This window comes from Pseudomassariella vexata (genome assembly GCF_002105095.1).
Source record: "Pseudomassariella vexata strain CBS 129021 chromosome Unknown BCR38scaffold_26, whole genome shotgun sequence".
Taxonomy (NCBI): domain Eukaryota; kingdom Fungi; phylum Ascomycota; class Sordariomycetes; order Amphisphaeriales; family Pseudomassariaceae; genus Pseudomassariella; species Pseudomassariella vexata.
This window is the reverse complement of record NW_024467981.1, coordinates 214,217-228,088: the sequence shown is the minus strand read 5'-3', so window position 1 is coordinate 228,088 and position 13,872 is coordinate 214,217. Positions and strand designations below refer to the sequence as shown.

Below are 13,872 nucleotides of genomic sequence, written 5' to 3'. Positions count from 1 at the left end.
AACGTGGGAGTGGAGGATCTACTTTGTATTAAGTATGCATGTAATCGGGAGCGGTTCCGATAACCCCAGATTCGGAGAGTCCACAAAAGCGTCATGACAGGGGTGGTTCGGCTCCGACGACGTCCAGGCGCAAGATTTGCTTTATTTGAAGAATTGAAGACATGGAAGTCATGAATAACATAGTGGTTCATATATTATGAGAGCAAGCATGTAGTTATTCCATCCATCGGTTTGTTGGAAGTTGGGGATGTCTTCAATGACCCCAGTTGCGCAAGCACTTCACTTTGAAACATTCATGTTGTAAGTGTTCGCTAACATGACCATATGCATATGTGATTGGACTGATAGGGGACGCCGATAGTCATCTAATGCAGACATTCCGGTTGCGTCACAAAGTCCAGCGACGATAAAATTCTCGATGCTCATGTTGGAGCAAACGGATCACATCCCAGTTGACCAGAACCCAGCTTTCCGGCGCTTGATGGCTGACCCGCTCATTATCGTCCGCTAAAAATACACCTGTATTATTGTCAGTCTTGTCTCTATCTTACCTCGCATGCCGAAGCGATCCCATAGTCTCAAATTCTGCAAACTCCGATTGCTTTAGCCGAATCTCCCTGTATTGTGAAATTGAAAACCTCAACACTACAGTGGCTTATCGTCAAATATCGCGAAGGCCAGTTTTATTTCCAGCACTTGAATAATCTTATCCACTTGATCATCCTAGCCTCCTTCGTTACTTTCACCACGGGTCCTCTCCAACACCCCTCGACAACCCCAAATGTGGCCTAACTTTACTACACGACACGTATGCCCTTTGAGGTATGGCTGAGTAGTTGACTGTCAATGGTCGTTACCTGCACTGTCCCGCTGCGTATATGCGTGCCCCTTTGTAGACAGTCTGTCCCCCGAGAGGTTAGATTTTCGATACTGCCCGGGGTAGGTTGATTCTGTGCCATACTGCAAGTTAGCTAGATGATTCTTTCACGGTGGTCCCGCCGTAGGGGCGGCTGTTGATCATTTTCGAGAAATCAAGACGTGTGCTTCGCAAGTTGGCAGGTCTTACTGAGAATATCCTGTAAACCTAGTTGGGGATAGTACTCCTTCTTTCTCTTGTTTCCCCGTCGCTTTTATTTCTCAGTCATGTAGTTGTATTTTGCCTCGTCATTATTAGCAACGCTTCCATTTTATGGATGCCGTCCCCCAGCCATGTCTCTTGAAATTTGGCGAACTACTCCATAATTCTATCATTGTTCCCATTTACATGCCCATTTCGAACGCTGCGTGAAGCCACATCCTCCCTCTCTTTCCTCGCTTCTGTACCATCCAGGATATCGGGAACGCCCGTGGCTACTCTCTTTCGCTTTGTAAGGTGCCAGTACCCCGTTCTCAATAAACCCCTCGCCTCCCAAATCGGTAGTAATGTAATCGTCAACGCCGCAAAGAAGGCCCACAGGAACAACATCACAACCCATCCCCTGAAGAACGTCTTCGTAAACACGTAGCTATATCCGTACATCGGAATTGGCCACAGAATTAGAAATGAAAGGGTGAGGAAGAGGCTGATGTAGATGGATCGGTTCCGAGCTTTCAGCAGTGCCTCCTGTTCTTCCCGTTCCTCAGCCGAATTGTGCATCAATGCACCATGTGCCTCCGCATTCCGAATCTCCACGGCGTGCCCATGCAACGTGACATGTTCGTCATCACCGCGTTTTATCTGCGTCTTGAGGATAGTCCAGTCAAAATGGTCTGGCTTGGTAAAAGTAATTAGGGGTGTGAGCACGGCCGGTCCGCACAAGGCCATCATGTTGCCCGCCACTAGGGGCAAATTTGCAGACAGAGACGCAATATTCACCACACCATAATGCGTATACGCCGTCAAAACCCACGCCAAAATCCCCGCCACGGAGCAAGATAGTGGTGCGATGATGGCCGCCGCCTTGGACTGCTTCCGCCACATGATGGTACACGCCATTGGGATAATAGCCGAGTCGACGAAGATGCCGATGGCAGTGACAAGAAAACCGACCGAGAAACCGGCGTGGTTGAACCCTACGGCGATTGCTGCTGTGCATATGCCGAACCCGGGGGTGACCCAGTGCGAGAAGGTCATGATTTGCTTGCCGGTCGCGTTGGGGTCTATATAGGCTTTGTACAGATTGTAGGCGAGCAACGCAGTGGTGGCGACAGTCTCGGATGACATGGCGGAGGTGACAGCCATGAAGACCGTGAGGAGTACACCGATGGACCCGCCCTTGCCCATGACTGTACATGGTCAGTACTGAATACAGGCTCGGAATGGAGATCTTTGACTTACTTGCTAATGCAGCGTAAGGCATAGGTATCCCCGAAGATAATTCGTACACATTCATGCGGTTTGGGTAGGTTGGCCATTGGGGGAGGTGCTCGGACGCTGCTGCTGCAAGACCATATGTCGATGCGAGAACAAAGGGGATGGCGAACCAGCATATTCCACCAAGGATGTAGCCATTCGATGTACTTCGGGGATCGGCGGCGATGGCCTTTTGGAAGAGCTGCGAATCGACCGCAGCGGCAAAACCGGCGCCTACGAAGACGAGGCCGATGAAGCCACCCCCTATTTGCGGGTCAGAACATGAACGCTCGTTTGGGGTGGTATCAGATCAAACCTGCCTTCACTCCTCATGGTCAAATATGACCCACTGGCATTGCCGTCAACGGGATGTAAAACGGACGCTTCGTGTAGAAGATCCCACATCCTGTCCGGTGACCCGATCACATCGGATGTGACGTAGACGGCGAATATGGACATCAGCATTATAACGTAGATGATCACCGTGTGGATCTACTCAATCATCAGTAAATTACGCACCACCATTTCCTCTCAACTCATCTTACCCAGTCCGTGATGAATGTCGCCTTGATTCCCCCAGCCAAGGTATATATAACCACACCAATGGGGAACAAGAAACAAGACGCATCGCGGTTGACGCCCGTCATGGTTGCAAAGACCGCAGATCCACCGACTAGCAGGTTCACAGTTGCAATGACCTGGTATATGAAGGAGTATAATGAAAAAACGACGTGAACCCCCGTCCCGTACCGCACTTTGGCCACCTGTAGAAATGTCTGCGCGTTCGGTGCGCGACGCTTGAGCTCAATGGCAGCCACAGAGAAGAGCATGATTTGGACGCTTGCTGCCGCAGCATACTAAGTGGCGTCAGTCTCTTCATCACATCTCACATCTCATTGGCTATGTTTCAGTGGCCGCGCGTCTCTTTCTCTCTTGTCGAAAGGATACGAAAAAGAAATGCATACCCAAAAAGGTCCCGAGACCCCATAATCATACCCATACGCGGTTGACGTCAACAGCGTCGCTGCAATCGTCCACGACGACACCACCGCCGACGCCGTCAGCCCTGTCTTGACCGAGTGCTTGGCTGTCATGAACATCTCTGAGTCCTGAACCTCGTTCATGTACCGGCTCAGCGCCCATGAAGTCAACGACATGCCAACGGCGAAGAGCGCTCCAACGCCGACAATAATACCATAGCCCACGCCTAGCCCTAAAGGGGGCGGGATCTGAAATATGTCCTCCATTGAAGACATGATGGGCGTAGGTATTACGGAATACAGTTGTCTGATCACACACCATCACGAACTCATATATCTGGATGAGTAGAAACTTCTTCCTGTCCCATTTTGAGACGGAAGGCCACGAACCATGCATTATCCCTGTATGTCTAGGGACGTCCCTGCTTATCACTACCAGTTGAGACACTATCACGGGTTCTGGGTCGGCCTGTTTGGAGCATATCGGCTGACCTGATGTCATTTGGGGTAACCGTCTGATAAAGAGCAAAATTCGCCAACTTGCATTTGTCGGGTCCGCAACCATGCGTGGCCGCTGTTATCGTCTCAACCTAGACAACAATATCGGGGTTTGAAAAAGTAGGGAATCGGGCTCTGATAAGTCGGAGCTGAGTTCACTCATCCAGGCTTTGGAAGCATTTTAACATACATTGTCTGGGCAGACGGAATAGAAAAGGGGTTAGCGTTAACATGTTCGAAGGCATAGGACGAAATCGTACCCAACCTATCTACACCTCATAACTTGGACCCCTCAGAAAACGCATCAAGAATCTGCTTTGCACCCCTGGCACCACTACGCAGCGCCCCCTCCATATAGCCCCTCCACTCGTCCGTCAACTCCGTTCCAACAAAGTAAACCCCATTGAACGGCTCAAACAAGAAGTTCCCCTCCAAGTTCCCCAACACACCCGGCGGCGTAGTCGGAACCGGACACCCGAACCCAGCCCAGCGGTCTTCCATCCACGGCGAGGTTAAGGCCTCAATGAAGTTATCCTTTAGAGTCTTACTGTCCACCCCAAAGATCTGAGATATCTGCTCCAACACGGCTCTCTGCCTTTCCGCCTCCGGAAGTGCATTCCACTTCCTACCCGGCCGCGACCCAATGAAACACGTAAGCGCATAGTTCTCCGTCCCGTCATCCGACGTATCCCGGAAAATGGACACCGGCCCGGCCAAGCTCTGCGCAAGTCCGCAGCGTGATCCGTTGCGCCAGAATGGTGTTTTGAAGAGCAGGAGGTACTTGACGTACCAGCCGTACCTGACCGCCGTGGCGTAGGCTTGTCGTTGGGGAGGCAGAGGAGGGCTGAATTTGATGTTCCGGTATGTTGTGCTTGGGATACTGACGATGACTTTCTTGCTGAAGACTACCTCGCCGCTGGAAAGCGTCACGCCGTACCGTTCTTTGCCAAGCTGCGTGATGGCTGTTACTGGCGAGGACAGTTTGATGCGGTCAGCGGGTAGTTCCCTCGCCAAGCCATTAGCAAGAGACTGTGTTCCTTCTCGGAGTCTGAGGTACTGCGCTCCATGCTTTCCATCGTTACGCAGATTCATGATTCCCAACCCGCCTCTGCACATCTCGAGATACGAGAGTGCGGAGACTTCGCTCGGTTCGGTTCCCAGCATGCCGTGGAACCAGATACAAGCAGTCTGGAGTGCGCGTTTGGATGCCCCTTCTGCCCGGATAAACTCTTCGAAGCTTATCGAGTCCAGTTCTGCCCTTCTCGCTCCAATGAAATTTGCCGGATCAAGAGTTGCGGCCTCGACTAAATCCCGAATTCGAACGGCGTCTTGCTTTTCGACTTTACTGAACTATACACCATTAACACTCGGTTTACCCCTCTGTTCTCAGCCACAACCGAAGCCGACTTACCTTGGGCATCTCGCCGTACATAAAACTATGACATTCTCCATTCACATCCTGGAACCCAACCTCTCCCTTGATGTTCTGCGTGATGGGTGTCAATCCAAATTTCTTCGCCAGCGCCCACGCCCGTTCCTGGTTCGTGTCGTTAATCCACGCCGCGCCTAGCTCCTGGACACCTTTTCCGTCTGCCCGTTGTATCGAGCATGTCTTTCCTCCTACCCTATCCCGCGCCTCGAGAACGACGAATGAAAAGCCTGCGGCTTGCAGGTCTGTCGCTGCTTGAAGGCCGCTTAGTCCGGCGCCAATGATGGCGACGTCGATGGAGTCCATTTTGAGTAGCTCGAATTATGTTGACTTTACCAGATGATGCGATGTTGTGAGAGGAAAGGGATGTAGGACTGACACTGGGTTTTGTTCCTCCACGCTGCGGTAAAGTTGGCTTTCCATGCCGGAACCGACGGTGGCGGTGTTGAGTTCCTGACTGCGGTCTCGTTTGTTTTATTTCAGCCCAAGTGGGCTATACGTCAAGTTCTGGGACCTTTCTGACTCCTCTCAGTGGTCGTAGCTGTCAGGCGGAGAAGCCGATGCAGATCTTGACCCGCTTACCCGCATCGAATCGACCTTCCGGTTCGCTCATCGGCTCCGATCTTTCTTAGGCCCTGGATCTGTGAAGCCGGTCCACTTATCATCGGTTCCGCCACCGTCGAATGTCTTGTGGTATTGACGTCAGTTGTGCAACAGCGAATAGTCGCGGTATTCTCATCTCACTTTACTTTAAATGCCCCAATGCATATTAAGAACCAGGAGATGAGTCCTAGCTATATAGTTTACAGAATCAAGCACTTTTCGGACTGAACACTAGAACATTTCTATTTCACTCAGCAAATCATGGCCCCTGTCAAGTGCAAAGCAATGATTAATGTCGACCTCGGGGAGGCGTATGGCAACTACAAGTGTGGTCCAGATGAGGAGTTAATCCCCATGATAGATCATGCCAACATAGCTTGCGGATTCCAGTAAGCCCCCTTCAAGCTCAGAAATCAACCCCAAAAGATGAATTACTAACAATCATCAGTGCAAGGTGTGTTCTCACAGCCAACTCTTGGTTCTTGCTGTCTTGCTGTTCATGCCCACTAAGTCCCTAACCAGCGACCCCCTGGTAATGTCCCAAGCCGTCCACCTCAGCAAAACTCACAATATCAAAATCGGTGCTCACCCAGGCCTCCCGGATATCCAAGGCTTCGGCCGCCGCGAAATGACTCTCACCCCCGAAGAACACACCGCCAATATCATCTACCAAGTCGGTGCGCTGCAGGGGTTCCTCTCCCAGGCGGATGTCCCACTCCACCACGTCAAACCCCACGGCGTGCTCTACGGCATGATGTGCCGCGACATCAGAATCGCCCGCGCCGTGCTCAAAGGCGTACCACCGGGAGTCCCCGTTTTTGGATTAGCAGGCACGTGTTTCGAGCAAGCGGCTAATGAGCTGGGCATCGAGTTCTGGGCCGAATTTTATGGAGATGTCAAGTACAGGAAGGATGGGAGTTTGATTGTGGATCGTAAGAAGCAGCCTTGGAAGATTGAGGATGTCAAGAGGCATGTGAGACAGCAGTTGGAGGAGACGGCGGTTACGGCGGTTACGGGAGAGACGGTCCAGTTGGAGGTTAAGGAGTATCCGGTTACCATATGTTGTCATTCGGATTCGCCTGGGGCGGTGGAGATTGTGAGGGCTACGAGAGAGGTGGTAGATGACTTTAATCGAGCGAATGGATTTGTTTGAGATTTGTAGGTTGGGTTAGGTGAAGTGAGGTGACAAGTCTGCAATTTGTGCTATAGTATTGCTTGCTCTATGGATTCCTGGATTTTGATTTTAAGACTTGTTTCAGGAATCGATTAAAATTATGAGATTGATAACACAAATTCCGATTAACTGGAAATAAATCATGAAATCCCAAGAAAGATGCCCCTTAGTGTACATCACCATACACTTCCTTCCCTGGTGTGGCTGGCCGATACTTCCAAACTAGATGTTTACGGAAACGGAATACCCTGTTTTCTGCTAAAAAGCCACGTCGTCCATGTGCACCCAGCTAGCTCTCATAATGTGTCTCTGAACAGATGTCATGTGCAATGACTTGGCATATGATCCCCAAAGGGTAAGAATCTTTAGCACATCTTCCAGTTTCACAGTAACAAAGTCAATTTGATACGACTTCTACATCGTAGTAAATTTCTCAGCAACACATCTAACAGCCTCGGTTATCAAGCAGAGCAGGAAGGCAGCTATGCAGCTCCGCGAACCCAATCAAATTATAGAGGAAATAGTCTGCGTGCAAGCCATAAGAAACACACAAACCTCGTCCGGGTCCCAGCTCATTACTTAATTTCCCCCTCGCGAACTAAACGACGAATAGTATCAATGCTACCCTCAACAGCCATCTTCGCCATCTGAAACTTCAACATCAGCATATGTATTGTCAAAACAGGAAAGAAATGAAACCCGAAGGAATACGATATCATTAAAAAGATTCAACCCACCTTCTTATACTTCTCAAGCAACTCATTCCCCTTGTCACTCCCCTCCTTCATCCCCGGATGCCGCCATTCAAACGCATACGTCATCATCAACTCTCCATCCGGTCCCTCGCTCACGATATTGGAGATGGTGGTCCCATCTTCCTGCTTGAAATCGACCCGGCACGGCGCATAATGTAGACACACCTCTCGCACCTGTTCCTCGTCGGCTTTTGGGCCCGAGCCAGGCGCGAACTTCACCTCACGCACGATCTTCAGAACTGTTTCGGCGGTTTCTTCCTCCTCGGATGTGACCTTGCACTCTAGTATTATGGGGACGAATTCCTGTGCGTGCCTGACTTTGCGCTGCAGGCCTGCCCAGACTTGGGTTTGGGTGAGTATAGGGGAGGCGCCGGTGGGGTTTATGGATCCGGTGTAGGCGAAGTTAAGGTTCACCATTTTGTCGGATAGCAGGTTGGGTTTGTTTGGGTTGATGGCGAGAGGGATGTTGGAAAACGCAAGTCGTCAGGCTTTTGTTCGCCCTTTCGGAGGTCGCACAATCGGTGTTGGGGAAATCCACCCCCTGCTCATGCAGTGAGACGTGGCTTTTGCAGAACGCACTCAAGGCCGTCTACCATTGGCCAGCATGCTTTGCGGTTGAGATTCTGTATCAGATTGTCGCGATGGCTCAACGAGGCTTCAAATGAGTACTGTATTATGGGAAGACTTGGGCTCCGTGTCAGGAATCAGCGGCTCCAGCGTTACCTACACCTGTAAAACCACTGCTTGTTAAGTGAGTTCCGTCTCGTCAGCTGCAAAGCGCTCTGAAAGGGGATTTCATGTGAAAGATTTTAGGCCCAAAAGTTTTAGAAATTAAGCAAAATCTCTTCTTCAATGAGTAGTATTGGACTTATTGCAAGCTATAACAAGGCATAGGATTGAATGTGTCTCTGATCTTCCCAAGGCCAAAGGAGTGGAGTGAAGGTGGCCATAAGGGCCTTAAATACAGAAAATTGTACCTCATGACTGCTAGCAATAGAGCAAATTTAGAAACCCTAAATTAGCGGTCGAGCACGAAAGAGCAACAAAGAGCTGAAAGTAAAACGTAGAGAGGAAAGCTAGGAATAGCTAGAACATACAACATCACCGATTACCTTTTAGACGGGCACCGTAGGTCAGTAAGAAACAGAATAAACGGCGTATCAACGTTAGACTACCTTAGAATCCCCCAGTATGCCGGTGTAGCAGATAGCTATAACCTGACTGTTCCACCTACTTATACCGTTTGTCTGGTCGGCCTCTGGAATATGAAAAGGTGAAGTTTCAGCCTAATATTATGCCTCGTTCTTTTCTCCCTTTCATATCGCTCTAGGGTGGTGTCAGCTTACCGGAATGACCCGACTTTCGAACGGCATCTTTTCACCACATCTGATGCAATATGGTATGTTTCGAGGCTCTTTTCATATCAAATCCGGCCTGTTCCACTTTTGCTCACCTATAAAGTGAAACACCACTCTCTAGACTGCGAAGTAATGGAGGGTTTTCGCAGCATATATGGATAAATATGTTCTTTCTTGTCGTTTAGTGGTACATTTCTTGCTATGAGTCCAATGGCCGTTATCCGCAAATCCCTTAGCTTGTCATCGCTCAACTCCCGCAATCACACCATCAGCACCAACATGTGCAGCGACTCCAACAACGAACAATTCAACTACCAAGAAGTTGTTGTGGCGTGCCAATGCAAGCGTTCATCCCTCGCCGTCGCTGTGGAGTACCGCGGCTCGGTTTCCTCTCATGACTGGGGAGAAATTTCCATTTTGACCAATCGCCTAAGTGTCATTATAATAGACGATAGAAGGAATGCCGGAGAGGGAGCAATGCGTCGTGTAGATGATGGCCTTGAGCTGATGCGGAGGTATATCGTATCGGGGCTAGGCATGTTTTGGGGATGAGGCACTTCAGCATCGAGGAATGTGGAGAATGAGGCGGAATACGCGGCGGACTTGTCATATCCTGCAGTTACGACCCCTTTAGTAACTCAAAGCATCAGAGTTGCTAAAACTTAGCCTGGAACACGTCGTTATACAACTTTCTGGCATCTTACAGTTTATCGAAAGTGTCTATACACAGCATCTCCTCAATTTTCATCTCCTCCCTCAAGCGAGGATACGGCCATGTCGTCGTTACATTCACCTTGGACTTGTCGCTCTGCAGCACTTGTATCAAGCATCTCAAGAGCACCTTGGTTTCTTGATCATCGATCCAGTGCACTCCATCGATGATGCAAAAACCGCATACAAAACCAAGCCAACAAGATCTTCAGTATGGCCATCGTCTAACCCTAGCAATCAACTGTCCCATCCAATCTTGCAAAACACGCCTCTGGTAGGTCAACGTCAGACTGAATTGAGTTAGCAGCAACGCAATCATCTGCCGTATTATTGCGCGGACTAACGAAAACACGCCCCTGAGTCTCCGACGATGGTTTTCCAGGCGGCATTTCCTCACCATGGTGCAACTCGCAGAAATAGGACTGATACGTGACCCCATAGGGGTTACCCTACAGCGATAGATAAGATAGATAAGATAAGAGCTATAAAAGAGCTCTGCCAGGCCAGAATAGCTGACCTGGCCATCCTTTCCCAATACAACAATTCACACCCCATATGCACTCGCATCAAGGACAGAGCGGGTACACCAGGTCTCGCGATCAGGTCGATGAACTGAGGCGCTAGCATGGTGGGGGGTTCGATATCGTCAGACTCTAGGGGTAGACCATCAATCCAGAGGATCCGATCTGATGTGCTCAGGCCTATAGTTAATAGCTAGGGTAGTTGACTAAGGGGTTATTTAGATACAAGGGTCTACGTGACCTACTAAGAGTTGCGTGATTACTACTAGTACTTAGTTAAGATAAGATCTCTCTGCAGAGTAGATCACAGAGAACACATACAACAATCAATTCATCAAACCGAACTGTCACATTACCGTCACATTAAGGTCGCGCCGCAAGATATGTAAATATCCAACTACGGAAGGTAACTACGACTAGGCTATTACGGAATTGGATTCTAATTGGTGTATTCAGGAGATTTCTACTCCTTTGAAGGAATGTGATGCGAGTGCATATGGGGTGTGAATTTTTGTATTGGGAAAGGATGGCCAGGTCAGCTATTCTGGCCTGGCAGAGCTCTTTTATAGCTCTTATCTATCTTATCTCTAGCTATAGGGCAACCCCCCATGGGGTCACGTATCAGAATGTTAATTTTCGACGATTATTCGATCGCTCGGCTGCTTTTTGGCACATAGCTCCGCTATTCCTTGACCTTGCAGATAACAAGCCCCTCCGGAGGGGGACTAACCGAGAGCATCGGTCGAGATCGAAGGAAGGATACGGTTCATATTTAAGGTTCGCGGACGGTTACGATACATACCTAGCAGCTGGACGATGAACAGGGACACCCTAGTATAGATACCCCACCCGTATATACCTGTACTTGTAACCCCTTCTCTTTCTTCTTCAGTTTAGTATTCGGTAACAGAGTTAGACTGATATCGTAACCTAGATTTGTACTCGCAGTACCTCTGCCTCTGTAACGAGGATACCACACGTCTCACAATATAATAGTCAGGTAGTGCAAAGGGTAGCTAGAAGTAGGCCAGTGTATAGGTGCGTATATTGCAAGACTGATTCTTGAAGAATCCAAACTAGGTGCGAGCGTCTCGAGTTCTCCTCTTAAGCTGGGCGGTTCCGGGGTTTTACCGGATCGGGGCGAACCCCTCCCGACTCAGCTTGTCAGCTGAGACCGGCCCGCCACAACGGCTCTTTCCTTACAGCCTCGTCACAACCCTCACCATTCCCGGGCTTTAGTCACTAATACTAACCTCACCGGAGGCCCTAGTTGGGCAACCTGTGTAGTTTATGGTTGCTAAAGCTTATATAGCTATTTTAACCGTGCTGGGGGTCCTTGATAGCTGTACTTTTAGGGTTTGAAGGTGCTAGATGTCCCTGCTAGCCTACTAGGACCCCCTGTAAGACTTGTTAGCTTGCAAATCTCTGCAAAATATTTAGTAATTTGAAACTTAGCTGTTATCTTGGCATTCCCCTGACGCTTAACCCGCTAACCTTATGCCATGGAGCGTCTAATTTCCCCCATAACGCCGACTCTGGCATCGCTATATCGCCACTCCGGTACTCCCGGGGGCTTAAGAGCGCCTTTTCAGTGTTTATGTGGCTTCACGTTCTCCGGACGCGGTACGGCCGTTTTATCATAGGCGTAGGCCTATGGCCATAATATCCAGAAGGATATAAACGTGAGCGATTATTTTTATCTGCCGGTAGAATAGTCACTTCATAGGGGCTATGCCTTAACGCCGGTATCATAGATATGTGCTAGATACTACGAATTTAGTACAGAGCCGGCTTAATAAGCTAGCTAGATACTCTGCTTAGGGCCCTAACGGCTGAGAGAGCTATGGAAATTAACTGGCTGGATGAACCGGACGAGGCTACAGAGGAGGCTATAATCGACTCCGCCAGCATATTCCCGGGGGACCGCGCCGGCGAGGTTGCGGTAGCTTCATCTCTTAGCAGTAAATCTAACCAAAAAGTCACTAACCTCACCTAACCTCACCTAACCTCGCCAGGATCACTGGTTGGTCAACATCACCAGCGTTTTACTCACTAATTTGATCACCAACCAACCAAGGGTGGATAGTGAGGTTGGTGAGGTTGGTCCGACTCTTGCAAGCATCATAGAGGTCTCGTCGCTCTGAATGAAATGCATCCACGACATTAAAGTCGGTAGCATCATCCTTGACGCGAAGGTAGCGAGTGACATTTTAGGCCGAATTTAGGCCGGCTTGGTGGTAGGCTCGACGTCGTTGCACCCTTCCTTCGTGAGGCAGCGTAGCACTGATCTTCGCGATATTTTGCAGTTACGAACCTTCGCCTTCAACTCCACTAGGATCCGACCGGTCGAGTACCCATAAGGGATACTGTTTTTGGTAATGACTCGCTCGATTTGAGAGACCGTTTCTGGCGTTAACACTGTTGATAGTCCTGTACGGGCTCCATCCTGGACAAGTTCGAGAAGGATTGAAGACCAACCACACAACCTCGGGCTCTGACCTTGCGTGGCAATTCATAAAAGCCAGATGTCTTTTAACCAGCTATCTCCACAATGTCCTTCAGTGTACCGCCGCAAGTGTGCATAGTGTAGTTAACGCATGGCCCGGGAGAGCGGTATCGCGCCCTGTTCCACAGGCCGGCGCCATCTCCGGAAATTGGACTTTGGAAGTAGAGAAGCCCCCTGCAGAGCCACACATTAGAAAAACAACCTGTGTGGTGGAAGGGCTGACATGGTGACAGGACAGTGCCAAATCCACGCCAAGGGCTATTCCACACAGTTGCAAGGGCCTTGGCTGGTTCGCATACTTTTAGCCGGAAACTCCGTATTAACAACAAAAAGCTGTTGGCATCTCCACTCCTATCCACGCCTCGGGTTGGTCTCAGATTGGGCGACACACCGTATTGCAACATAATGAAAACTAAGCACAACATTCGCGACTCGCTGAGCCCCTCTCCCTATGGCCTGGCCAGTGGAGTGAGTAGAAGATGGCCTCGTCTTCTGGACTTGCTAGATAGAGACATGAAGCCGTGATGCCAGGAATTATGATTGGAGGCAAATCATGATGACCACAAGAAAAACTCTGCAGCGGGTGCGGGACTAGTCTGTTCGGCACAAAGTCTGCAGTTCATTACCGTAATTATCCAAGCGTGTCCGCCAGTGCTTCAAAGGTAGTGGTTGGTTCTAATGCCAAGCGTTTATCTACCAGGATGATGAGCTTCTGTCCACTGTTTCCCCAGTTTATCCTCACGATAATCTTATCTGATGATCTGATCCATCAGATAATGACGCTTCGGCATGCGAGTCTGTTCATCCACATGGCTTGGGCCAGCATGAGGGATCTAGACTAAGGACAGGGAACGGAAGAATCGTGAAGAGAAAAAAACTCCCGACATCGGGCCTTGCGCCTATGAGTATCGTCATGAGCAGTTACTTAAGTCCGTGATGTCGACCGCGATTGCTGCTTTTCTGTCTCCTCATCTCTTGCTCGTCCACGCAGAGAACAGCAGCAGC

At 49.7% G+C, this 13,872-nt stretch overlaps 4 protein-coding genes across 4 annotated transcripts; 1 reads left to right on the top strand and 3 right to left on the bottom strand.

Annotated features, from left to right (window-relative positions):
* Positions 1-1,231: 1,231 nt before the first annotated feature.
* BCR38DRAFT_461938 (putative sodium/proline symporter) lies at positions 1,232-3,588 on the bottom strand (the record flags this gene model as incomplete). The annotated part of the gene is made up of 5 exons (XM_040862583.1): positions 1,232-2,265; positions 2,318-2,596; positions 2,653-2,824; positions 2,878-3,189; positions 3,298-3,588. 5 exons carry the CDS (start codon positions 3,586-3,588, stop codon positions 1,232-1,234), a joined length of 2,088 nt encoding a protein of 695 aa, XP_040709740.1.
* Positions 3,589-3,796: 208 nt separating this feature from the next.
* On the bottom strand, positions 3,797-5,771 carry BCR38DRAFT_469689 (monoamine oxidase). Its single transcript, XM_040862819.1, has 2 exons — positions 5,222-5,771; positions 3,797-5,160 (listed from the first exon to the last, which is right to left on the bottom strand). Exons 1-2 carry the CDS (start codon positions 5,543-5,545, stop codon positions 4,087-4,089), a joined length of 1,398 nt encoding a protein of 465 aa, XP_040709739.1. The 5' UTR covers positions 5,546-5,771; the 3' UTR covers positions 3,797-4,086.
* A 213-nt stretch (positions 5,772-5,984) lies between these two features.
* On the top strand, positions 5,985-7,089 carry BCR38DRAFT_479055 (lactam utilization protein lamb). Its single transcript, XM_040863129.1, has 2 exons — positions 5,985-6,231; positions 6,311-7,089. The coding sequence occupies exons 1-2, from the start codon at positions 6,104-6,106 to the stop codon at positions 6,993-6,995; spliced, it is 813 nt and encodes a 270-aa protein (XP_040709738.1). The 5' UTR covers positions 5,985-6,103; the 3' UTR covers positions 6,996-7,089.
* Positions 7,090-7,591: 502 nt separating this feature from the next.
* On the bottom strand, positions 7,592-8,188 carry BCR38DRAFT_356571 (uncharacterized protein; the record flags this gene model as incomplete). The annotated part of the gene is made up of 2 exons (XM_040857028.1): positions 7,592-7,663; positions 7,754-8,188. 2 exons carry the CDS (start codon positions 8,186-8,188, stop codon positions 7,592-7,594), a joined length of 507 nt encoding a protein of 168 aa, XP_040709737.1.
* Positions 8,189-13,872: the final 5,684 nt, after the last annotated feature.